The sequence below is a fragment of the Miniopterus natalensis genome, chromosome 4 (genome assembly GCF_054644295.1).
Source record: "Miniopterus natalensis isolate mMinNat1 chromosome 4, mMinNat1.hap1, whole genome shotgun sequence".
NCBI lineage: Eukaryota > Metazoa > Chordata > Mammalia > Chiroptera > Miniopteridae > Miniopterus > Miniopterus natalensis.
The window spans coordinates 45,369,650-45,395,915 of record NC_142084.1 but is presented as its reverse complement, the minus strand read 5'-3'; the positions used below and the strand labels follow the sequence as shown (position 1 = coordinate 45,395,915).

The window sequence follows — 26,266 nt, the reverse complement described above, 5'->3', positions numbered from 1 at the left end:
CCTAGAAAGTATTTGCAGTGTTGCAAAGATGATTAGAACTAGAACTAGATTAGACAGAGCTCTGGGACATGTGGCTCCGTGGATGAAACAGGGCGTATCGTGCTCACGCCGCAGGCTCTGAGCAGCGGCCCGCTTAGCCGGACGGCGGCGGGAAGAACGTGGAAGAAGCTGTTAACCTTGTCGCTGGAGAGGTGGTCATGGGGGCAGTCAGGGGTCAAAGAGACGCTTGACTTTCTTATTACTTATTTTAATATGCTTCATAGTTTTGTGACATTTTCTGTGTGTTCTTCCCAAAGGCCTTGCACATACAGTGTTTCCCTTAATCCACCCAGTCACCTTCCGGGGAGGTTAAGGTGCGCATTTTCTTACTCACTGAAAAGACAACAGAGGAAGACAAGTAGGATCTCACTCACACGCGGAATCTAGTGAACAGAATAAACGGACGAGCGAAATAGAACCAGAGACGTGGAAGCGGGCAACAGGCTGAGGGATCTCAGAGGGAAGGCGGGTGGGGGCGGGGGGAGATTGACCTAGGAATTTAAGCACAGATGTGCGTAACCCACGGACACAGACAGTGCAGTGAAGGCCTGGGGCGGGAGCGGGGTTGAGGGCATCAACGGGGGAAAAGCAGGGGACATCTGTAATACTTTCAACAATAAAGATAAATAAATACAGCAGGTGGAGTGGATTGCTCAGGGTCACAGAACCACTTAACATTCAAACATGGACTTGCAGCTAGGGATTCTGAGTCTGAGTCACAGTGTTTCCACTGTACAAGCTACAGAGCTGACCTGTTTCGGGGGAAAACAGGTATGCAGAAGACCTGAGTGTCAGTATCCTCCTAGGCTCGGCTACGTTCATGTTTATGAGGAGCGTGCAGGATGTTCCTGTAGCTGAGCTGGTTAATGAGATCCGTTACTAGGAGGATTGGACTAATTAACCTCTGAAAAACTTCCCAACTCTAATAAAAGTATAAGGGTTTAAATATTTTTGTTTAATATACTTCAAAATATTACTTCAAAAGTATTTTAAAAGTTTAAGACCTTACCTTGTATTAACTAGTCGAATTTTTTGGTAATATCTTATAGTCATCAATTGTTGTGATACTTTTGTATAAATATATTAAAACTTATTGCATAAATATGTTAAAACCTCTCCTGGCCACATTGTTGCTATAGCAATTTTAAGCATTAAGCTTTTTTTCTCTCTCCATAGATGACTGCAGGTAAATCTCAGTCTAGTTGCCACCTGGTATGATTACAAATTCAGACATTATCCAATGTCAGCTGTGTTCCAGGAACTAAGCATTTCCTGATTGTAGACTCTCTGTTACGAAGTGCCTCTTACTCAATGGAGCCTAATTAGCCATTAAATCTAACTCCTTCCAGTTTTTCCTATGTGCTATGTGCGTCATAGTTTCAGTGTTCCCAACATTTAAATTGATCCCAGTGTTTAAAAGTGTCCCTCCCCAGGTCTCCATAAAGAATTTAACTCAAGGCTGGAAGAACTGAGAGAAGTCAAATTCTACACATACAGCCACAGAGAGATACAGACGCACACATACACACACACACAATCTCCAGTATCACCAAGGCAAGGAAATATTTTAAACCTCCTGTATCTCTCTCGGTTTGGGGCCTCCCCTTCTCCCTGTAGCTTCTCTTCCTCTTTAGTGCTCTTTCTGATATTTAAGGCAGTGGGAAATAGAAGATGATTTCCCCCTAGCCTATTTATATGTCCAGTGATATACCTCCAGTGAATGCTTTGGGAAAGGCGTCATTTAGCTTTTACCTTTACTTTTGAACTATTGTTATTTTGTCTGATTGAGGAAAATAGTCTCAATTTCAATCCTCTGTTTTACAGGATAAAACAAGGGGGAAAATGGTATTGTTGGTTATGATTCTGTTCAATATAAATGCATTAAATAAAAATTAAACAAGTTTTCACCCTCATCTTAAACCACATATAAGAAAACTCAGTAGAAAAATGATAACAAATTATAAGACAGACCTTAAGTTCTGTCTGACTGATATTTCTGAATTTTAAAAACTGTTTGCTGAGCTTGAGATATAAAGACATATGAAACAGTTCTTGTTTTCAGGGAGCTCAGACATTGAGTGCCTGTATAATCCATGGCAGGAAGCATAGTAACAATCACAGTAACTTAGGGAGCACCTGCACTACATGTTGATTTCTCACAATAGACTCAAGATTTACAGAATAAGGAAACTGAAGTTCACAGAGGTAAGATTTGCCAAGATTATGTAGATAGTAAACGACAGAACCCAGATTCTTGTCCACTCAAGTGGTTGTAGTAGGGCTTCCTATTGTATTATGTGAATGAATCTTAAAAGTACACACCTGCCCTGGCCGGTGTGGTTGAGTTGGATGGGCATCATCCCGTGCACCAAAAGGTCGGCGGTTGGATTCCCATTCAGGGCACATGCCTGGGCTGTGGGCTTGATCCCCAGTAGGAGGTGTGCAGGTGGCAGCTGATTCATTGTTTTTTTTTTTCTCTCCCTCTCTCTAAAAAAAAAAGAAAAGAAAAAAAAAAATCAATAAAAAAATTTAAAAGCACACTCCTGTATATTTATAAAACACAAAACAGAAAGGAAAAAAAAAAGAAGTTCCAGCTTGTAGTTGTAAAATAACACATCTAGGTATGAGCACTCAAAATTCTATTTGAATCATTTGAAGGCGTTTCTGCTGCTTGACTTATAACTGAAGAGGAGAGATTTATTGCCGTTTAAGTTGATAATTGAATATTCCTGGGAGCGTTGTAACACTTCAGGGCCAAGATTTTTATTATCAAAGTAATACACTTTTAAAAAATCAAGTAGTATCATGGAGTATATCAACATATTAAGAAGTCAGCCCCTGTTGCCTCACCCATCCCAACACTGAAGTCCCCAGAGACTGACATTTTTAACTGGTTTTCTCCATTAGTATAGACACCAATATGTCTTCATTGATCATTTTAAACAATCTCTCAACTTCTTGTTATAATAGAAGTGCATTTAATATTTTTACTTTCTCTTATCCAATTCTCTCTTTACACTCATTCACTGGTTTTCATTTAATTAGTAATCAGTTTGCATTATATGATTCTATGAATGTTCACTTCAGAGCCATGTCATACCCATGTGTCTTCTCCCTGCTCCAAAGATAATGATTATCTTTTTTTTTTTCCCCTCACTGAGTTTGCTACATCCATGTATTTAATTCCATGTTAAGGCTCCAGGAGCTCTGTTGTGCCCACCCATACTCCCCCCCCCCCCCCCCCCCCCGCCCAGATGCCTCTTATATCAAATATTCTATCAAGTCCTCTTTGTTCTTTCAGGACCTGCTCCTACTGCTTTCTGCCCTCCAGGTCCAGCGTTAATGATCTGCAGCAGTTTTCTAAGCCTTCAGCAAAGCTGATTCTTCCATGACTTTGCTTTACTGCTCTCCTAAGTTGAGCCCATATTACAGATCCCGTCTTTCTCTTCCAGTAGCTTTGGCCAGGGAAGTAAATTCTCTGAGTTCTTGAATATCTAAAAATGCCTTTATTCTACTTTCACATGTGATTTATACAATGGATAGAATAGAAGTTGAATTTTTTTTAGGCTTTTGAAGGTACAGTGGTACCCTGGTTTTCGAATGTGATCCTCTCCGGAAGCCCGTTCTAGTTCTGAAAGGTTCGAAAACCGAGGGCTCCACAGCCCACAGCTGGGCCTCAGGATCCTGCCCTCAGCAGAGGCCGTGGGGCGGGTTCCACTTCCGAGGCGGGTTCGAAAACCGAAGCATTTCCTTCTGAGTTTATGGCGTTTGTAACCCAAAATATTCGTCAACGGAGGCGTTAGAAAACCGAGGCACCACTGTATTCTGTGATCTTTTAAAACCCAATGTTGCTGTTGAGAAGTCTGGTGCCATTCTAATGATACATTTTGTACATGATTTGTTTTTTTCTTCTCTGTGGAAGTTTTCAGGTTATTTTCTTTATGTCTAATGTTTAGGAATTTTATGATTATATACCACGATGTGGGTCTTTCTTTGTGCTGAGTACTTGTCTGCTGTTTTAATAAGGAGAAATCTTTCTACTTTATCTTATTTCATTGCCAATCACCTCTTCTTCTGTTTCGTTTTGGTTTGCTTACTTTGTCCTGTTCCTTTGCCCTGAACCCTAGTCAATCAATTGTTGGATCGATCTTTTGTCAATAATATTTTATTTCCTACTTTCTGTTTCTTGTTTTGTGTGTTGGTTTATTTTTGTTTTATTTTTTTAGGGAGAATACCTTAATTTTAATCTTCTAAACTTTCTCATTTCGCTCTGGCTGAAAAACATTTGGGGACATCGTTTATACTTTTATTTCCAAAGTTTCTTCCTTGTTCTTTGAGCTTTTCCATAGCATCCCATTATTGATGTGTGCATGCATCATCTTCTGATACATCTTCAAGGACATTCATTAGAATTGTTCCTACATTTTCTTTTGTTCTTTCAAGATCTCTGTTTCCTTTGGGCACGTTTCTTCACTTTGTCTGTTCTGCACTGTCGTTTTCATGTGGGAGGCTTTCTGGAAGTAACTGATGATCCTTGGTTCTGCAGGATGACATACAAATGACAACATATAGAGAGTTCTTTTTCCTTTGGGAGGGGCTTTCAGTTCTCCAGGGACAGTCCCTCAATATTACTTATTCTGGGACTGATCGTCAGGAATTCTTTTGCCTGGGAGTGAAGAGCAGTGGGCATGGGGACTTAACTGTTCTGTATCTTGAGTTTAAAATAATCTTCAAGCTATTTTTAACGCAATATCTCACCTCACCATTTGCCATGTCTTGAGCCTCTCTTTGGTTACCTGCCAGCAAATCTGTTTCTCCTTCATCCTGATCTCTCTCCAAATGCATTTTAATCTGTGACCCACTCATGAGTAACCACTGCTTAATCTGCTTGCATTTTCCAGAAATTCATTGAAACTTCTCACCTGCTCCACCAGTTCATATCTTCTCCCATTTTCTTTTTAGCTTTATGGATATATATCTAAGTTTAAATTCTTTTGCTATCATTATAGTAGAATCTCAGAAAGAAGAGGAGATAAAACTGTATAGATGTAACCAGAAATCATAGCTCTTCTTTTCATAGGTGTTCCTGATGTTGGCTGATATCTTTAGTTTTTTTAGAATTTCAGAAGAAACACCTCATTGTTGGTAGACAGTTAAGGTACTGTTGAGAGTGAGTTGTGAAAAGTCCTCTACCAACATCTTCAGTATTTGTTAAAGCAATCAGCAAAGATCTTACCTGGTCAAAGCCTCATTTAAAGTTTAACGTGGTAAAAGAAGCTTCCCACGGGTAGAGTAGGAGAAAAATGCTCTGAGCTAGAATGGGCCTGTTTTAAATTGGTCCAGACTCATTTATAGTCTCTGCTGGTAATACAGGTACTCATCAGGGTAGCAGTTCGGAAACATGGAGCCAGTTGGACTGGCTACAGCCAATAGTTACACAAAGACTGCCAAGGAGCCATCATAAGAAACTTGAGGTCTCGCAGAGGTTGTGTGTAGAATCTCAGTGGATCTGCCTATATAATTTTTCATTTTTTAAGCCATTGAGAAACTTTTTACTTGTCCTTTTATTTTGAAACTGAATTATGTATTTTTCTCTATATCAAAGAGTCCCACTTTTTTAAGCTTGACGTCGGCAATACATAGAACCCCTGAAGTCGTAACGTTGTGAAAATAAGGGTGGTTATGGCTATGGTGGAAGAATAAGACATAACTTTGATGTCTTGGCTGAGACTTTAGTATGATATTGGGGAAGGGCAGGCAGCAGGGATAGAGAACATTATGAGTTGATTATTTTTAGTAAAATATTTCCATATGTACCTGACTTATGTTCAAACTAACAAAACAAACTTTCCACATGGAATTATTCCTAGGCCCCAGAAGTGTAGAACTCAAAGTCTGTATTATACTGATATCCCAACTTTGACAGTGTTGAAGGCAGTCTGTGTGCTTCCTGAACGGTAGATAAACAGGAATCATTTGCTATTAAATGGATTTTAAACCAAGAAAGAGTTGATGCTTATTTTACATCATTTTTAAATTTAAGGTTGGGAAGAAAGTAGACTTATCAGGTAAGCTAACAATGGAAAAGAAAGTAAAAGTGTGTCAACTTCTAAGACTCAGTTTCTCAAAAAGTAGCATCAACAGCTGGCTAAGACTAATACCGCCTCTGAAATAGAGATCATCTTCTGATTGACAACTCACTTTATTACTCAGCTGCCCTCCTACACCTCCCAGTGATTAGAGGAGAGTGAAAAATTAGCTGATGATTATACACTAAGGAGTGACATATACACAGTAAGAGAGGCAAATCTAAGGAGGATCACAAGCTGTCCGTTCAACCAAGACCTGCGCTTCAATCTGGCTCTGTGACATAGTACATTTATAATCTTGAATAAATCTTGAGAAACCAGTATCCAATATATATTAAAGAAAATCAGATAAGGTAGCCCACTGACCCTCCAAGAACTTACTGGAGAGGCTGACAAATAATCATTAAGAAGAAAGGCTGATGTTTGTTACACAGAAGAATGTACAGGGTGCTATGGGACAGAGAAGGGACCTCCAAATCAAAGGAGAGGTCAGTGAAAGCTTATGAAAGGCCAAGATGTGAGCTTTGAAGGATCAAGAGGCGTAGGGATAGGGATTTGAGGCAGAAGCCAAATCATAGAAGGTCATGTGTACATGCTCAATGCTGGGACTACCTCTTGTAGACATGGAGAGATAAGGAAAGGTTTTAAATAGGGACTCACGTTTTCAGATCAGGAGTTTAGATAGAACAACTGAGTGGCAGTGTGGAGGTTGGAATGGAGCAGATGAGACTTGTAGTAGGGAGATTGGTGAGTAAACAGATACTCCAGATGAAAAAAGATATAATGAATATACACCATTCCAGGTAAAGATGTTGAGACTACAGAACCAACTTGTCCTGGTTTGCCTAGAACTGTCCTAGTTTTTTTAAAAATCTGAAAATCTCATATCCCAGGAAACCCTTTAATCCCTGGCAAAGCGGGATGGCTGATCAGCCTTTCTGAGGCTCTGAAGGTGAGAGTGAAATGGATGAGTGATACCCAGGAGGTAAAATCTATTCAACACATAATTAGTTGGGTGTTGGAAAGGTGGTGACAGAAAGGGAGAAGTTGAAGACACTAATAAGTTTTTTAACTTGGTTGCTGGAGAAGCTAGTCATACCATCATCCAAGAGAGACTGAATCACTTCACTGCATGTGAATCCTTTCACATGTACTTTATAGTCTTGCCCAATCATGCATTTTTTATATGTGTATTAATCATGGCAATTTTTTCTCTCTTAATTCTACAGTTTTGATTGTTTTGCAATTTGGGTCTGAAAAAATATCAATATGAAGCAATCTTTTAGTAGCTTTATCTTTTGTTGATATAGTAAAATGAAAATATGTAGCAATATACAGGCTGTGTGTGGCAGAGTAGACAATCTATTTATCCAAAGATCAGGTCATGGGATTTGTATCTTTTAGGTTATTTTTAGTAAAAAAGGACTGAATTTGACGGTCTATCTCCCAGAAATGGTGCATTGCTTTGATACAAATGCCTCATGATCCCTGGTGGCTTGCTGGATTTGCTTCTCTAAACATGTCACAAATAAATAAATAAATTTCAGGCTACCATTCTTACGAAATAAATTTTAAATGATGCCATTTAGAAAAAGCCAGGAAGAGAAATAAATGTATCTAATCAGCTTATTTTAAAATTTTCAACTGGAAATCTGATATTTATGTTGTTTTTCTTTATTTTTTTCCAAACCAGCTTGATTGTGCAAGCCACAGATAAAGGGATGCCCAGGCTTTCTGGTACAAGTGTGGTCAAGATCCAGGTGACTGATGTAAATGACAATGCCCCAGTGTTTCTACCCCCTGAAGCAGTGGAAATTGCAGAAAGTAAGTGTGGCAATTTGGAACAGTGGTTTTGATTAACTTGTATAATATCATCTACCCTATTTTCAGCCAGGTGCTATATTAAATATGAGTACTAATTCTCAGCAACCATGCAACTTAGACAGTTTCCATCTTTATTTTACAGAATAGAATATGGATGGTCAGAAGTTAATTACCAAATGTCAGATAAGTTCAATGTTAAAGCTGGGATTCAGTGGGAAGCCAGTTCCCATGCTCATACCACTGTTGCACATGGGTTCTTTTTATGTTCAGACATTTCTTAAAAATGAAATCTGCTCTATGAAGAAACATATTTTGTTGACTGATAATCATCTTAAAACTCCTCTGAGAAGAAGCGATCTCAGACTGGTAACTTTGTCGGTCTTTGCAAGTACACTAATGACAAGTAATAAGTGAAGGGAATTGGATGTTCATCATACAAAGTCATCATTTTCCTCTAATGTAAACTAAACTTCAACATTTGCAGAAAGACTTTATCACATTAGTGGTAGAAGCTGCAAATACAAAATTTTACATGATATGCTGCTTAATCTTAATTGTTTGGGCATCGGGGCTACACGATGACTCCATAGACTATGATCCCAAAGTTGCCTGTGTTCAATGGCTCTAGCAATAAAATACAACCCAACTCTTTATAGCTGAAGTTGCAGATAGTGTGGCGCCTCACTTGCCTCTCTCCTTTCATTATTATTATTATTTTTTAAACACATCTTCATTGATTTCAGAGAGAACAAGGAAGAGGGAGAGAGAGAGATAGAAACATCAATGACGAGAGAGTCATTGATCGGCTGCCTCCTGCACGCCCCTGCCTGGGGATGGAGCCCACAACCTGGCATGTGCCCCGACCGGGAATTGAACCCTGATCTCCTGGATCCTAGGCCGATGCTCAACCGCTGAACCATGCCAGGCCAGGCTCCTTTCATTATTAACACCAAACTTATTCCTGAAGTATTCCTAACATTTTATGTCCCTTTTCCAAACAAATTCTAACCATCACCACTCACAGAGGGATATATTCCAGAAGCTTCTATATATAAGAATATCTACACATATTCTAAATATTCTGAAATAGTCTATCAATAAAAAATATTTAAGTTTTGCTTTCTGCCTATTTGACATATTTTCATGTGCTTTTACTGAAGGTAAAAGTACATGCATTAGCATCAAAATGCAGCAGGGTGCCCAGTATAATTATATCATAAGAACGAACAATATAAATCAAAACCTACTGAATGGGGTAAGGTGTGGTTGGTGCACATCAAGAATGTTCAGGCTTGACTATGAACATTGTGAGTCTTATATGCAGTGGAGCTGTTCTGAATACCGTGGCATCGCCCTTCTACCTGTACCATACATGTAGCTAAAAAACAAAGCCCCTTTCACGGCAGCTTAGACTAGAGAACACATACCGTATGAGGCATTTAGCATATCATCTATTTTGTGATTTTTTTTTTTTTTGGTGAATAACATTAAAGACTTGTTTTTATAACTAGTACTCTCTATACTTTGTCCTTCTATAATGATGAGCATTTTGAGAGTCATATTTTAAGGGAAGGAAGCAATGTATGTCTCACTCCAAAAGAAATAATTTTGCAAGATAAGTGCAAAGAACTGAGTATCAATTCCTAACTTCAGCATCCAAGAATTTTTATTTCAATATTGCCTACTTTTCAAAATCTTGTGTTTTGCGTTAATGTTTTGAGTAATAACCTTCTTCCTGCCCATATCTCCCATGAATATATGATTTCGATACAGAAACTACACAGTACAAATGAGTGGTTTAGAATGTTTCTTGGTGCTGGAATTGTGTAGTAAGCATACAATGAAAAATGTAATATACAAATTGAATATACCCTACCTCCTCAATTCCTGACTCAGTGGTAAATTTTCACTTTTATTCGGCTTATAAATTCTTCAAAGTTTTTGTTCAGTTTATAACAAGCTTTGTATGAGAAATCATGCCAAGAAACAGCAAATCCTGTTGGACTTAAAAAATAAACCTTGTATTGAACTATTAAAGGAAGGTATTTCAAAGGATGAATTTTAATGGAGACTGACATTGGTCATGACTGTTTCAGATTCTTTGCCTGGTGTGATTGTGACTCAAATATCAGTTCACGATGTGGATTTGAATCCAGCTTTCATCTTCAGTTTCGCGAAAGGCAGTAATCCTGGAAGCAAGTTTGCTATTGATCAGAGCACTGGAGTAGTGGTGCTAGTGAAAACATTGGATTTTGAAGAAGCTACTGAACATGAGCTGCTTATCCAAATTTCTGATTCGGTGCACCACACAGAGGGAGCACTCATCGTCCGTGTGTTGGACGTCAATGATAACCCACCAGTATTTTCTCAAGATTCTTACCAGGTAAACAGCTCACAGAGATGCTGAAACACAGCCCAAGCTAGAAAGGAAAGGGAACAAAGTAAGCCTCCCGCTGTTGACAGTCTAATTTATAATACAGCAGTCACTGTTTTCAGTGCTTAAGTTGATGCTAAAGGTTTTATATTTAATATCATGGAGGATTGAATTATATGTGGAATTGAATATGTAATTCTATTCCATTTCTGAAGTATGTATCATGTGTTATCTTATAAAACTATGTCATCATTTTTCTGGTTTTTAGGGATTGGGGTCCAGTTGTTCATAATAATTGGAACTTGCCTAATATTTTCAAAGCTACAGATAAGACAATAAGGTAGCTGGGATTATCTGCAGTTAATTTGGGAAGTTTTTTCTTTCCTAGGCCCCTTTTTAGAATATTTTGAAATGATTAACATTTTGAATGATAACAAAATGATTAACATTTTGCACAATTATGAGCAAAGTGGAAATTTTAGTTTTTAGAGCATAGTGTATGCTTATAGAAGTAAGGACAATGATAGCGTTCAACTAAGTACTTGGAATGGGCTCTGGGACTCTTGAAGGTAACACATGCAAGGTTTCTGTGTAAACATAGGAGAGAAACTAACCTAAGTAATGCTTTTCTGTGAAGGCTTGCTAAATTAGATAATGTGTATAAGTAATAATATATTATCGAATGTATTAACCATCCTCTACCACACAGAAATAATTTAGAAGGAAATTTTTTCATAATAAAAAAAAAATCAAAACTTAATTAAATTAAAAAAAATTTTTTTTCTGAATTCTAGGACCACTACATAATCTTCTTAATATGTCCACTCTATAAATGAATATGCCTGATAAAGTCAGGTTTGCTGTGTATTTTCCATAAGCAAAATAAATGAAATGATCTCCTGTCCATGAAGATTCGTGTCTTTAAGCACAGCGTCCATTCCTCTCTCTTTTTCCCTCAGGTCACCATTCCAGAGTCGGTGCCTGTGGGGTACTCCGTGCTGACTGTGGCAGCCACCGACGCAGAGAGCCATGAGTACGTTTCTTACAGAATTCTTTCCCCTTCTGAGGAATTCTCCATTGATCCTATGAACGGTGAGTTATCTATAGTGGCTTCAGTGTCCATAGCTTTGAGTTACAGGGTGGAAACCTGAAATAATCCTTTCCAAATGCTCCTAAAATGGCTCCCCACCTCCACCCCCTGGTATTACAGACACCACCATCCCATTTCTCTTTATGTCAAATGCTGTGGTAGCAAATCCCAGGATTATTTCTCTTCTCCAGCATCTCAGTGGCTGGAAAGCCAAAGGAATTGGTTAAATGCTGGCGATGGCTCAGAGGCTCAGAGACCCCCATATAGTAGACACCCAGTCGGTCAGTCCAGCGAAGCACAGTTCAGGTAGTTATCCCAGGCCTCGAAAGGCTCAAGTCAAGTTGAAAGTTGAGGGGATTAATTCAGTACTGAGGACTTGATGTTACTAGAGTTTGGAAACTTATTGTAGCCCAGGTGCATAAAGTTCAGTAATAGCATCATTCATTCAATAAGGACCAAAAGAAATTATTTGAGCCATCTCTATTAAGTAAAACACTTTCTGCTGTTCTGGCTTATTCGATGCCTTCGAAGGCTGCCTGTGTTTTTAATACAGCAAGACATTGGTGGCTGTGAGATGCATTCGGGCAAGTGGTTTCAGGTTAGGACAGTTAAGCATTCATTGTACAGAGAAAGTTGGACAGTGAGTAGACATTAAAGCTAAATTTGATAAAGATGAATAGTTAGCAAAGCACTGTCCCTAGCAGAGCACACTATGGAAAAGAAGGACCTGCGACACCGCACAGTGTGTGTTCCCCATCTATACCCACCGTTGCATAATTTCACAAGTTGAGAACTGATTTAAAATTACCCCAAGGGGAGGGGAGGGGTGGAGTGGAGGAGGTCATTGGGGGGGAAAAAGGGAACATCTGTAATACTTTCAACAATAAAGATAAAAAGTAAAATAAAAGGACTCCGAGGATGGTGGATGTTAACTAGACTTATTGTGGTGATCACTTCACAATATGTACATAGCTGAAAATAGTATATGCCAATTATATCTCAGTTAAAAAAAAATTAACCTCGGGATTACCTAGAAGGAGAATTTAGTAACAAAATACCAGCACAGAATTACCCATGGAGTGTTGTAATGGGGACAAGTAGATAATGTCGCCACATGTGTGGATAAATGGTTATCGTATGGATATAAACATGTCAGGAATTTGGCTTTCCTTTCTCTCTCTCTCTCTCTCTCTCTCTCTTTATTTATTTATTTATTTATTTATTTTTATTTTAATATATATAAATATGTTTATATATATATTTGTCTTCAGATGATGACAACTGTTGCCCTCGCGATAGCAAATCACAGTGTGGAAGGTGGGAGGTGGTTCCTTTTGCTTGCCAGTGTTAGCAGCAAACTTTGCAATGAGACATTGATTAGAACATCTTCAAAATATCAACTGTTATCAGGTCAATTTCGTTCATGGTGGGACTCCAACTGAAATGTGGCATTTAAGTGACAGCATTTTGTATTCTTTCTTAGTGACCACACTCAAAACACATTTGTCTTAGAAAAATGTTTACATGCATAGTTCTAAAAATTACATATCTCTATGTTTAGAACAATACATTGTATTAAATATATTTCATCAACAAGAGGAAAATTCACATGCTGAACTAACCAAGAACTTTAGGACAGACATCTCTATAATTACACAATACGTGTAACTGCATTATCATACTTACTACTTTCATTTGACTAGAGTGGTGTCAACCAGTATTTCCAGAATAAATATCTGAATGCTAGAATGTCTCTATACAGGTGTCTATGGATAGTAGAATGGGGTACAAATTTTTCAAATAAGAATACATTTTTTTAAAAGAGCAATGGAACAACTTACAATATAAAAAGAAAATTAAGAGAAATTTATGGTAAAGTCATCTGCAAGCCTCACACATATTTAATGGAATGAATATCATGAATATTATTTCTGACTCTTAAGTGTTACAAAAGTATAAATATAATAATTTTAATTTCCTATTCGGAGTTACTCTTGGTTGTAACTTAAGTAACAAATATAACAAATAAGTAAACACATTAGTAAATATTGATAAATATTTGCTAACTAAACGGTTAATGAAAATTTAATTTCACAACATTGAAATGCTACGTCTTGTTTTTCAGGCACGATATTTATTATTAAGCCTATATTACTTCTGGATGAAAAATCAACAGTTCAACTTCTTATTGAAGCCAGTGATGGTGGAATTCCTGACCTGAGGGCTCTTACCTTAGTGGAGATAGAAATACAAGATATGAACAATTACGCCCCTGAGTTTGCGGTAGACTATTACAATCTTAGCTTGAGTGAAGATGCCCAAATCGGAGGTACACTTGTCACCTTTTCAACCACTGACCATGACTGGACCCCTGAAAACACACATGTTGAATATTCAATCATCAGTGGTAATTCACAGAACAATTTCCGCTTGGAAACCAGTTTCATTCACTCAGAATATCCTTATAAGCAAGTTGGGTATCTGGTGTTGCTTCACAATCTGGACAGAGAAGCATCTGCCAGTCATAAGCTTGTCATTCTGGCGTCTGACCGTGGCTGCCCTCCACTGAGTTCCACCGCCACTGTGTCAATAGAAGTGCTTGACGTCAATGATAACCCACCTACATTCAGCAGCCTCAGATACCATGCCCATGTCAAGGAAAGTACCCCTCCAGGGAGTCACGTCACTGTGGTCTCAGCCAGTGACCGTGATGAGGGTTCACATGCAGAAATCATCTACCACATAATCTCTGGAAACGAGAAGGGGCATTTTTACCTAGAAGAAAGAACTGGAGTTCTTTATTTGAGTAAACCTTTGGATTATGAAGAAATGATAAAATTTACTTTAACTATCCAAGCTTCAGATGAAGAAAAAAAGCATTTTTCTTTTGCAGTTGTGTTTGTTGGTGTCCAAGATGATAATGACCATGAACCTCAGTTTCTGTTCCCAAGCTTGAACTGTGTTGTTCCGGAAAATCTGCCTGTTTTCTCCACCATATGTTCTGTAAATGCTTTGGATTTTGACGCAGGTCCTTATGGAGAATTGACCTATTCTATTTTATCCGCCTGTTCTGTCACTCATGGGGTGCGGCGTGACCATGATCCCTTCCTCATTGACCCTCTGACAGGGGATATTCATGCTAAGCAAGTCCTTGACTATGAAAATGACAATAAGTATTGCCTCACGGTTCAGGCAAAAGACAAAGGTGACTCAACTGCTTCTTTAACGGTTTGGGTGGATATTGAAGGGATAGATGAGTTTGAACCCATTTTCACTCAAGATCAATATTTTTTCAACCTCCCAGAAAACAATAACATACGACAGTTGATTGGCAGAGTGGAAGCATCAGATGCAGATGCTGGGATCGATGGTGTTGTTCTCTACTCCCTTGAAACTCCGTCTCCTTTCTTTTCAGTAAATAAAACTAACGGAAATATTTATTTGACTAAAGCCCTTCCCCTCGTTAGAAGTCAAGTCGGCAAGGAAGACACCATTGAAATGAAAATAATCGCTCATAGCCCTAAACAGGACTCCAGGTTCGCCTCTTGTACTGTTCTTGTCAACGTGTCTCTGTCCTCGGAGGGACATCGCTGGGCGCTGACAGCCAGCCGCTTCTCGGTCGGCCTGGCCGTCGCCTTTCTCGTGTTCCTGTTACTCGTGTTCATTCTGATCGCCCTGGTCTTAAGACATAAACAGAAAGACGCCTTGAAGAGCCACGGCGACAAGAAAGCGCCGTCGCCCTTGGGTATCGGCGGGAGGCTGAGCAGGGAGGCGGGCGCGGTCAGGCCCTTCCCCGCGGCGCCCGAGCGGCGGGGCGTGGCCGGGGCCCCGCACCAGGACGCGGCGGGGCTCTGCAGGCGCCCGGGCTCCGGCGGCCGCTGCTCTGCCGACGGGGAGACTGCGGAGGACAAGGAGATCCAGCGGATAAACGAGCACCCTTACAGGAAGGGCTCGGGCTCGGGCTCGGCGCTGAGCGGCCGCGAGTCCCGCGTGCCCGACTCGGGCGTCCCCCGGGACTCGGACCAGCTCTCCTGCGTGTCCGGGGACACCGACGGGGTGGGGGACAGGGATGGCGGAGAGGGCGGTGGCGCAGCCTGCGTTCAAGGTCAGGTGGCACCCCAGCCGCTGAAGAGAGAGGGCAGAGCGGACGTGCTGGCCGAGGCCAGCAGAGGGCCCGCCTCCATCCCAGGCGACCCAGAAGCAAGGCGTGCGGCTCGTTCAGCACAGAGACCCTCGGGCGGCGGCGAGAGAGGCAGCTGTCGCTGGGATTACCTCCTCAGTTGGGAGCCCAGGTTCCAGCCTCTTGCCTCGGTGTTTAATGATATTGCAAAACTGAAGGACGAACATTTACATAAACCTGGAATTCCCAAAGAGAAGAAATCTTTTATCCTCCCGCCCCCTTTGATAACAGCGGTAGCCCAACCCGGGATTAAAGCAGTGCCACCGAGAATGCCAGCCGTCACCCCAGGGCAGGCACTTCAGAAGTACCCGCAGTCCCCCCTTCTCTACCATCTCAGTTCTCTGCCTGAGGCCATGACCCCCAGTTTTTCTCCATCCCTTTCCCTATTGACAACACAGACCCCGGCCACGACTCCGCTGCTGTCGCCTGGAGATTTCTTAGGGACACGTCTAAGTGACACCTGCCGTGAACTTAAAGCAGAGGACGAAGTTCAACTATAAGCTGGTTGTGATGTCAAGCGCCTGCTCGCCATTGGGCGCGAATGACTGAACGGGACATTCTTAAGCAAGTTGCTCGAGATCGGGCTCATTTTATCTACAAGGGAGTGATATCATTTAGTCAGGGTTTTTAGAACCTCCTCATTTCAGTTACTCAGATTTCTTACAGCCTTAATGAGAAGTTATCCCTTCTTTCAACCTTTATAATTTGCTCTCAGGACTCGTTTGTATATATTAAGCAGTATATATTCTGTCCTACCTGGTTTTCTGTATGATTAGATTTCCAAAGGACACAGTGAACTTGACTGACTGCCAACATGTTCATATGAAAATGAATGGAAATGAAGTACAGGTGCAGTCACCCAGTCGCATTACTGCTGATTACATAGTAATTTGGAAGGATAGACTTAAGGTTTAACGTGAAGCAATTTTCTGTAGATCTGATGTGTTTAGAGATGCATTTCTTCACTTTTGCCATCGGCCACACTTGTGGAGTTTAGCCATAATTTGAATTTTAATGTGGTGTCTTTTGGAAATTTAATCAGAAAATAAGAATTAAATTTGTCATAACCCTGTGCCAAATAAGAAAACTATTCTCGATTGAATGAACCAGAACTGTTTGTTCTTGACAGAGGGCCAGGGTTGATAAAAGCAGTAAGTGTGTGGCTGGCTGTCACCTGAGACACGTTTCCTTGACCTTCTTTACAAATAGAACGATGATTTTTTTTTTTTCAATGTTCTGTCTTGTAACATCGTACGGGTACAGACATTAAAGTTTGAAGATTAACTCATAGATTTTTAAAATTTTCTTCTAGATATAGTAACTTTTGGAGATAAATAATTTATCCATTCAATGTCAGTTTAAAAAGTTTACGTAGATAAAATTATGTTATTAGCTAATAATAATTTTTATAGAGTAATTTAGCAATATATTTTCCAATGAAGATTTTTTTACATAAATATTTCTACTATAAAAGTTAAGAATGGATGTCAGAAGTTTTTCTTCCATTGGTTCATGTTGAGCTTTAACCGACATTAGATGGAGCAGTTTGGCAACACAGTTAAAATAATTCTGTTTGTATGGCTCCTGTTTCAGAAATACAGTGGTGCTGGGTGGTGCTCACAGATGATGCTATATCCCCTTCTCTGGTGAACCTGAGAGTCCATCCAAAGTTCTTATCTGTTCCAGGAAAGCAGAGCACTTCCTGCTGCTGCTGAGGGACCGGAGGGCATCCATGGTAGGCAACAGTCTTTAGAGTAAGAGTTTAGGATTCTCATGGACATCTGGTACGGTTTTCTTGGTGGTTAGTGTGAGTGTCTGCTCTAGAAGTATTTCCTTTATGTTTTTTTAATAGGCCTTGTCTGTAAAATTATGTGAGATAATTCATTTCTCTTTACTGAAAAACATTGCAGAATGCTGTGTTTGACCCAATTTTGTAGGTAAATAATTCTAGGCTTTCTAAGCTGATTTGATCAATTATGTATCTTTGCTGACTCTTACATTGAGAACAAGTGTATAAAACCACATTAGAAATTGTATGAAGCATGAAGGTTTTTGGTCAAGTCTGGAATCCTAGGGAACGTCATTTAGGCATGGGATACTTAAAGGACAGTGTATGCCTCTCCTTTTTTCCATGGCACTTGAGGAAGAAGACTTCATGGTTTTTGTAAAAACAATTAATTAATTATTCTAGTGTTCCAATATTTATTCTCTCTTTGACTTCCTTCAAAAGATCACATTGAGCCTATGAAGAAATGTTATACTGATTTTTTTCTTGAATTATAGATGGAAGTTGTGTTTTGCAACAGAATTATTCCTAGGAACGAAGAACATTTTGTTGTTTTTAATTAAACAGGTTCTTTATGTACTTATGCTTAAAAAGAGATACTCATCTAACTCTTCCTTAAGTTATTTGCCTGTGATTTATTACTCCTTCTGGACAGGATTCTGCATTTTTTAGGCATTTAATAAAGACAGAAGACAAGAAGTCTTTAGAGCCATTCCTTACCAATATCTAGTGGATTTTTCATTGATGACTTTATTAATACTGTATCCAGCACCACACCACCACCAAACAAATGCTGTGAGTGGGGTTAAGGGTAAAAATGTAAACATGCTGGCTAAGTGTTCGCAGTAAATCATATGTCAGCCCTTTCAACCAGAGTGCTTTTTTCCCTAAATAAACAATATAATTTGTATAGTTTTCCTTCAAGTTTAATATTAACTCACCTCATATGTTCTGTGTTACTTTGCTGATCTACACACCAGCTTTAGCACTCTGGAGGGGGTACAGAACTTGTTAGTGGAAAATCATATTAAGCCCCAAATTCATAAGCTATAAAATAAAAGACAGTTGTCTCTTGTGGAATTTTGGCTGCCTGAAATTCTGGACTTTCTTGTTGGCAGCCTTCAAAATACTGGTGTAAATTAGTACCAAATGGATATCAAAATTCCATGTCTTAGTAGTAATCATTGAATTGGCTTCCAAAACAGATTCCTGGGCAAAAAAAGGGGGAAATGCTGTATCTTCGGGGATTGGATCATTTAACTGTTCTCCAAAAATATTAAAATGCACTATAAACTGCTGGCTGCCTACATGTATACATACTTAGTCTAGAATAAATGTCCAGTTGAGACAGGAGTTGCATTTCTCAGCACCTTTACCTTCAATTTCAGTGACCTCTTCGCTGTGTGTTCTAGAATTTATAGTGATGAAAGTTAATTACTAATTTTCAACTTACTTACATCCAAACATATGTTTCGGTACATTTGTTTTGCTTTGCCATTTTGCACATTTTTAAATTTTCACTAAGAATAAAAGCAAGACATAAGTAAAAGGATCTAAGATGATCGTTTACTTCAAAGCCATGAAGTATACGGAGAGAATGTGGTTAGTGGATTTGCACAGGATTATTATGGATAAGCTCATTGGGTTTATTTTTACAGCATGTTTCAGTTGAGCTGAAAAGTATAGAGCCGTCTGCTTGGTCGTAACTGAGGAGAGGCAGTATGGAAAATCGCCCTGTTCAAGAGGGACACTGTGACCAGAGGAAGCCTTGCTTATGGCCAAACCCGGCATTCCCGGGTGAGCCACTGAAGGAAGGTAGCTTCCCCCTTCAGAGAGATGGAGGGAGAGAAGGAGGGACGAGAAAATAGAAGATTAAACCTGAAAAGGAATAGTTTAGGGCACTGGTAGGGAAATGCAACAAGAGAAAAGATAAGGACTTGTAAAAAATAATTTTTAAATGTAAAGATTTTGCTGAGTCATTTCCCCATTATAGGTTCATCCTGTTAAGGAATCTCTTTTTTTTTTTTTTTTTTTTTAGGAATCTTTTTTCTCCTTCCATTCTGTTCCTTGCAAGTCTCTATTTCCATTGCTCCATTGTCTGAAAGCTTAGGTTTATCAAGTTGTGAACCTAAAGCTAAGCAACAATGAAATAAATTTGACTATGAAAACTTGAATTTCTTTTTGGTGAATTAAAGAATAAAATATATGGAATGATTACCTTGCCTTATTTCCAACTCTACGTAACTTTGGCATTGAGAGTGCCACAATATTAAGCAGGTGACTTTTCACATATACCAAGAAATGAAAGTTCAGAAGGCAGTTGGGACAAAATATGGAATTTTGGTACCTGGTCTTTTTTTCTGGTGGCATATCCTTTTTAAAAATGAGTGCTTGCTTGAAATATAACCTTTAAACCATAGTGTATAACACACAGATATAGTTGATAGTTTGTTCTCAAATATTGTCAAAGTTTATTTGAATTCTGGTGTCATAAATTATTTTGATTCCATATAATTCAAAGAAATTTATCTATTAGAGAAAAAATTATGGCAATCTTAGATCAAGAAAAAATGGCTGGAATATCAAATTATACCTTTTTCTTATAAACTCGGTACTTGGCTATCTGATGACAATTTAGCACTTCCTACTGTTTTGGTCTACATAATTTTCCTCATTTCACTCAATATATTTGCTAAACCAAAACTGTGAAGTGAGTAACAGAGAGCGGAAAGCATACCAAATAAATAGCAGATGCACAAGGGCATCTCTTGAATGAGAAAGCATTATTTTGGTTAGAAAACGAAATACATGGATTTCGTTGTTAGATAGTGAACCCTCAGGGCAAAATCCTGGTCTCAGCTCGTATTATGAAATACAGATGTTTCTTAGATTGAGCGAGTACATATGTGAATGGGCACAGAGGGTGCTATAAAGTGAGGGTGTGATGCATAGGCCTTGAACCATTAAGTGTGAATTCTAACACAGTTCTGTGATTTTAGCCAATCGCAGGGCAGAGGGACAGTAAGTGCAAAGATTCTATTAAAATACTGTAGAATATCTTAGACAAAGTCAAATGACTAGAAATTCCTTCTGTAATCTGGTTTGTCTTCTCTTTCTCTTTTCCTCACAATAGACATACATTTCTTGTGCGTTTTAGACATAATAGAAGCAATTTGTAGGTGACACTGAAAAGCACATTGTTCGAGACATTACATAACCAAGCACATTCGTTTAATTTAATTTCAGATTCTGTAATAAATTTTAACTCCCCTGTGGCTAGCAGAATGAACTTCTTTCAATAAAAGAAGAGCATATAGTTCAATAGATGTGTCTAGAATATTTACATCAAAATGTATTAAAATTTAAAGTAAAAACAATATGAAAAATTTATGAAAGATATTCTATATGTGCATATACTTAGTATGTGTTAAAATGATATTCCACACAAGTACAGATTATCTTATAAATGCATAAGGGAGCTTGGGGAAGGGAATAAATATGAAGTTATTTATCTTCACACCATAAACAAATGCATTCTACCTGGATTAATGAGTGAGAATTAAAACCATAAGAACAGGAAGAAAAGCATAGAATAAAGGTGGAAAAGACCTTTTTTAACTATAAAAGCGAAGGTAGAGTGATACATTTGAACTTGTGATAATAATAAGAACTATTACAAGTTATAAGAAATGATAATTAGGAAATACTTCACAGATGTAATCAACAGATATTTACTTAATACCTAATGTGGACAAGGCGTGGATCTGGGCTCTACATATGAGCGAATAGGGTAGATAAAGCCAGTGCATTTACTGTGCTTACATTTTATTGTGGGAGATAACAATAAAAACATGCCCTCAAATAATGCTGTTATGATAAGAAGGAAACTAAAGAATATAAAGAAAAAATAAAAAGAGATTGATAAGGGGCAGAGCAATACAGCAGTCCTATTTTGATGGAATGTCTCTGATATGACGCTATTCTAACTGAACGAAGTGAGTGAGCCTTGCAAAGATCTGAGGAGGAAGCATTGAAGGTAAATCTGTGAGCGTGTGCAGGGGTCAAGAGGTAGCAGCCACATGGAGTGTTTGGGAAACTATGAAACCAGTATGGCCTAGAACTAGTGTGAGAGGAAGAAGAGTAGGAAATTAGATCATAGAGATAGCTAAGATTCAGATTATGTAGGCCTTGTAGGCTATGGTGAAGCACTTCAGCTTTTGTTCCAAGTGTTATGTGAACCCATTGGTAGTTTTTGCTCAGAGATACAATATTATCTTGTATATATTCTTAAAGAGTAACTGGGTACTTTGAGGAAAATAAACCCAGGTAGGAGTAGAGAGAAGGTTAGTGTAGTAATAGTAGCCCAGTTAATTGGCTATTGCAGTAATTTCAGATGGTGATTATAGCTCAGCTTGGGTATTATAAGTGGAGCTGAACGGAGTCAAGATATATTCTGGAGGTAGTGTTGCTAGTTCTTGATAATGAGTTGGATGTGAGGTATGGAGAATGTTATACCTAAGTCTAGTGTATAAGAGAGAATTTAAGGCTATAGAGAGAAATTTTGTAGTCATAACATTGCAGAAAGTAAGTGTATTTCTGGAAGCTCTGGGGACTTGACCATACCAGCATAATCTAAGTTTATTTCAAACGTTCTGAACTCATCTAAAACGTGGGTTTGCTGTAGCCCACCCCCAGTTGTGACAGTTAATTTTCAGACCTGCCTGCTAGGTTTCCTCCCCAAGGATAGAGCTTCCCTTGAGCAGGTGAGCACTTGTTGGTAACTCCTTATTTTATGGCTGAAAGAAGATTGGACATTCCTTCTTTTCTTCCCCCTGTTACTGCCAATAGTTGGTGCTTTCATTTGTTTGCTCATATTCCAGAATTTGTAGGAATAACTTTTTGTTAAAGATGTTTTCCATGAGTTTTCACTTTCACTATTCTAGGTCCTCTGACTGTTTTGTAAGGTGATTTGGGAACATTCAACAATACACCGATGTTGCCGTCTTACCCCAACTAGAACCTAAACTACTTTCTCTACTTGGCTTTTGGGACGCCACACTACCCTGCTTTCCCATCCTACCTGAATAGTTGTCTTTCTGAGAATTATTTGCTGAATTTTCTTTCTTTTTTGACCTTTTGGTCAGTGTTCCAGGGATCAGTCCTGGGATCTTCTCTCTACAGTTATTCTTCAAAGATCTCCAATCCCATAGATTGTTACTATATTATTGACTATATTTTCTATGCTTTACTTTACATCCCCATGACTATTTTTATAAATGGCAGTTTGTACTTAAACCCGTTTACCTTTTTCATTCATCCTCCCAGACCCGCTCCCATTTAGCTACTATCAGTTTGTTCTCTGTATCTGAGTTTGCTTCTGTTTTCTTAGTTCATTTATTTTGTTTTTTTAGATTTCACATATAAGAGAAATCATATAAATACCAAGATACATTTTAAAAATCTATTGAGATTCAAAGAAAAAGAATATATCTTTTGGGCTTCCTGATTTAAAAAAAAAAAGCAAGCCATACTTTTCAACAATAGTATTTTAAGCCAAAAGACTATGGAGTAGTATACTTAAGATACTCAAAGATAATGTAAGCCAAATTTTAAATCTAGCTAAACTTACCTTTAAGTATATATATCAAAAATGAAGCTACAAATGTGTATGACCTCAAGGAATATTCCTAAAGAATCACTAAGGAATGAATTCAGGCAACTGAGGAATAATGGGGATGGTTCACCATAAGGATAGTGAATATATTTAACTGTAGAGCTTATGGTAGGTATTAAGGTGATAGAATAGCATATACTTAATATGTGCCTTGAAAATGGAAATAAATTTCAACTACAAAATTGGGCGAATAAAAGAGTATATGGAAATAAAATGTTTCCTAATTACCTTACAGGTACTAACTGGGAGTAAAAAAGTATTAAAATTAGAAAGAAGAAATTAGAAAAATAAAATAAAAGTAAAACAAATTAACAAGTTAGAAAATAAAATAAAAATCCACAGAACTTATGAGTAAATAAATCTCGTTCTTTAAAAATCAATTAAATCAGCTAAATGTGAGAAAATGCAAAAAGAAAACAGCATACAAAATAAAAAATAGCTAATGGGGCATAATGCTAGCTATCAAATGATAGGAAGTTTAATAAGAAAATTTTCTATACAACTTTATGCAAATTCATTTGAAACCCTAAAAAAAAATAGATAATTTTCTTTAAATTAGATAATTTTCTAAAAAAATATAATTTACTAAAATTGATCCCAGTAAACATATAGAGTCTAAACAAAATAAATTTTAAAAATTTAATAAAAATGTAAAAATTCTCCCACAGACATTTCTATAGTGAAATTTTACCAAACTTTTAAAGATTAGATTATCTAAATACTATTTGAACTACTTCAAAGCATGGAAAAACAAGAAAAATAATGAAGTGAATATAAAATTAATACCAAAACCTGAAAATATTGCATAAAACAGAAAACTATAGCTTATTTCACTTATAAATAACTATGCAAAGTTCTTAAAAGCAAAAATAGTTAATATTATGTTAAAGAATAATACATCATAACATGGGAGATTTATTTCAGAAATACAAAGATAGTTAAGTGTTAAGAAATCCATCAATATAATTCAGAGAGCTATGGAGAAAAAATATAATCATTTTTTTGAATGGCAAAAGATCACTGGACAACATAAAACATCCATTTGTGTAAAAAAAAAGCACTCAGTTTTAATTAATCGATACTTCCTTAAAAACAATAAAAACCCAGTATCCTCCCCAATAGAGATACTCTAGACTCTTTGCTATAAAAGCCAGGAACAAGAAAATATGTCTAGTATCTCCACCAAAATCTAATATTGTACAATTAAACAAGAAAGCAATTAGAAACATAAGAATATGAAAATACAAGGTAATACTATCTCCATTTGTAGACTATATTACTGTATTTCTGGAAAACCAAAAATAATTGATGGAAAAATATTATAAACAATGAAAGAATTTAGTAAGGTTGCAAGATATAGCATAAGTATGCAAAAGTCAAATCAATACCCTTCACATATATGAAAATAACCAGTTACAGGATGAATGGAAGAGAAGACTCTACAACAGAAATAAAAGTAAAATAATAAAAAAATAAAAACCTAACATCCATATGAAAAAAGTTATAATATCTCCTGAAGGCACAGAGGAAATTTAAATAGCTTTTTAAAAAATATACAATACTAGACTCAATACCAGATTGATGTACATTGTTCCTAAGTAAATTTACAAATTTAACCTGATCCCAATACAAATACCACATTTGTTTTCTGGAGTTAAATAACTTTATTATACAGTTTATTTCTAAGAATAACCAAGAAAACATAGCTAGAAGATACTGAAAACATGAGCTCTGTGTGTGTGTGTTTATGTGTATGCAAATGTGCACACATGCATTAATTAACCTTACCAGATATAAAAATATATCATGAAGTTCTTTATAATTAGACTAGCATAGTTTTGGTACATGACAGGAGACTAATGGGCTAGAATAGAAAATCCAGAACTGAGTCCAAGTACCTGCAAAGGCATGCTGTAGTGATGGATCAGCTTGTTGTATACCAAGCTGATCTCTCTTGCTGAGAATAAGAAAAAAACCTAAATAAGAATAAGGAGCGAAAGAAACAGCTATGTGTATGTCTGTGTGTGAGAGGTACCAGAAAACTACCAATACAGTGAAGACTTGAGTAACCATGACCTTTGACAGAACAGAAACACAGAGAGGTACACCTGATATATTGTGTCTTGAACTCCCTTGAGACTAAACAGAAAATGTCCACTGCAAGGTTGAGAAGCTAAAAAGACACACTGGCAATAGAATGTAAATTACATCTCAAGAATTATTGTTAAAATACAGTAATTGAAATAAAGAACTCAATAAATATGTTTAATATCAGATTAGACACAGATGAAGAGAGAAGTAGCAACTTAGAAAAGAAATGAAAAGAAAATATATGAACTAAAACAGATATTTGGAAAATACTGACAAGAGAATAAGAGATGCATGGAACTTGGTTTAAAAGGTCCAGTATGTGCAATGAATTCCAAAGAGGAGAATGGAAAGAATAGGACAGAGCAATATTTGAAAAAATTGTGGCTGAGAATCTTGCAAAACCAACATTAAATCACAATTCAAAATGTGCTACAAACCCCAAACATAATTTTTAAAAAAACAAACACATCACGGTAAAGTTGCTGTAAAACAAAAGGAAAAATATTTAAGATATTCAAAGAGAAATGACACATCATCTTCAAAAAACTGAATGCATATGGAAATATGATAAAGGCAGCACATTAAATTAGTGAAGAAAGAATTTTTAATAAGTGGGGTTGGGATAACTGGACAGCCATATAGGAAAAAGATTATATTGTACACACTAGACACCAGGATAAGTCATACAAATAAATACAATTAAGTATTAGAAGAAAACCTGAGTACGTCCTTTTATAAACTCGAAATGGATAATTTTCCTACAAGAGTAAAAATCCAGAAGCAGTAAGGGAAATGAATGGGAAGTTTGACTAAAAAACATTTTGTATGGCAAAAGGTCTCTAAACCAATTACAATGTTCAGGAAGATGGTTCTCTGGCCCCATGTTCAACTTTGTTTTAAATAAGCCAGGCAGTGAAAGACAAACATCACATGACCTCGCTTATACGTGGAATCTAAACTTAATAAACTGATGAACAGAATAGATTCAATTCATGGAAGCATAGAGGAGACTGACGAATGTCGGAGGGAGGAGGGCGGGTGGGTGGAGGGGGAGAGAGTAACTAAAGAATTTATGTGCATATATACACAACCCAAGGACATGGACAATGGTGGGGAGAG

At 37.6% G+C, this 26,266-nt stretch overlaps 1 protein-coding gene across 1 annotated transcript in view; it reads left to right on the top strand.

Moving 5' to 3' along the window:
• The window catches only part of DCHS2 (dachsous cadherin-related 2), a 174,600-nt gene extending 157,714 nt beyond the window's left edge, over positions 1–16,886 (top strand). Inside the window, exons 17-20 of the mRNA XM_087816138.1 lie at positions 7,822–7,952; positions 10,049–10,335; positions 11,286–11,418; positions 13,542–16,886. Of these exons, the coding sequence (XP_087672264.1) occupies positions 7,822–7,952; positions 10,049–10,335; positions 11,286–11,418; positions 13,542–16,096 (3,106 nt within the window). The 3' untranslated portion in view covers positions 16,097–16,886. The remainder of the gene's footprint in view (positions 1–7,821; positions 7,953–10,048; positions 10,336–11,285; positions 11,419–13,541) is intronic.
• Positions 16,887–26,266: the final 9,380 nt, after the last annotated feature.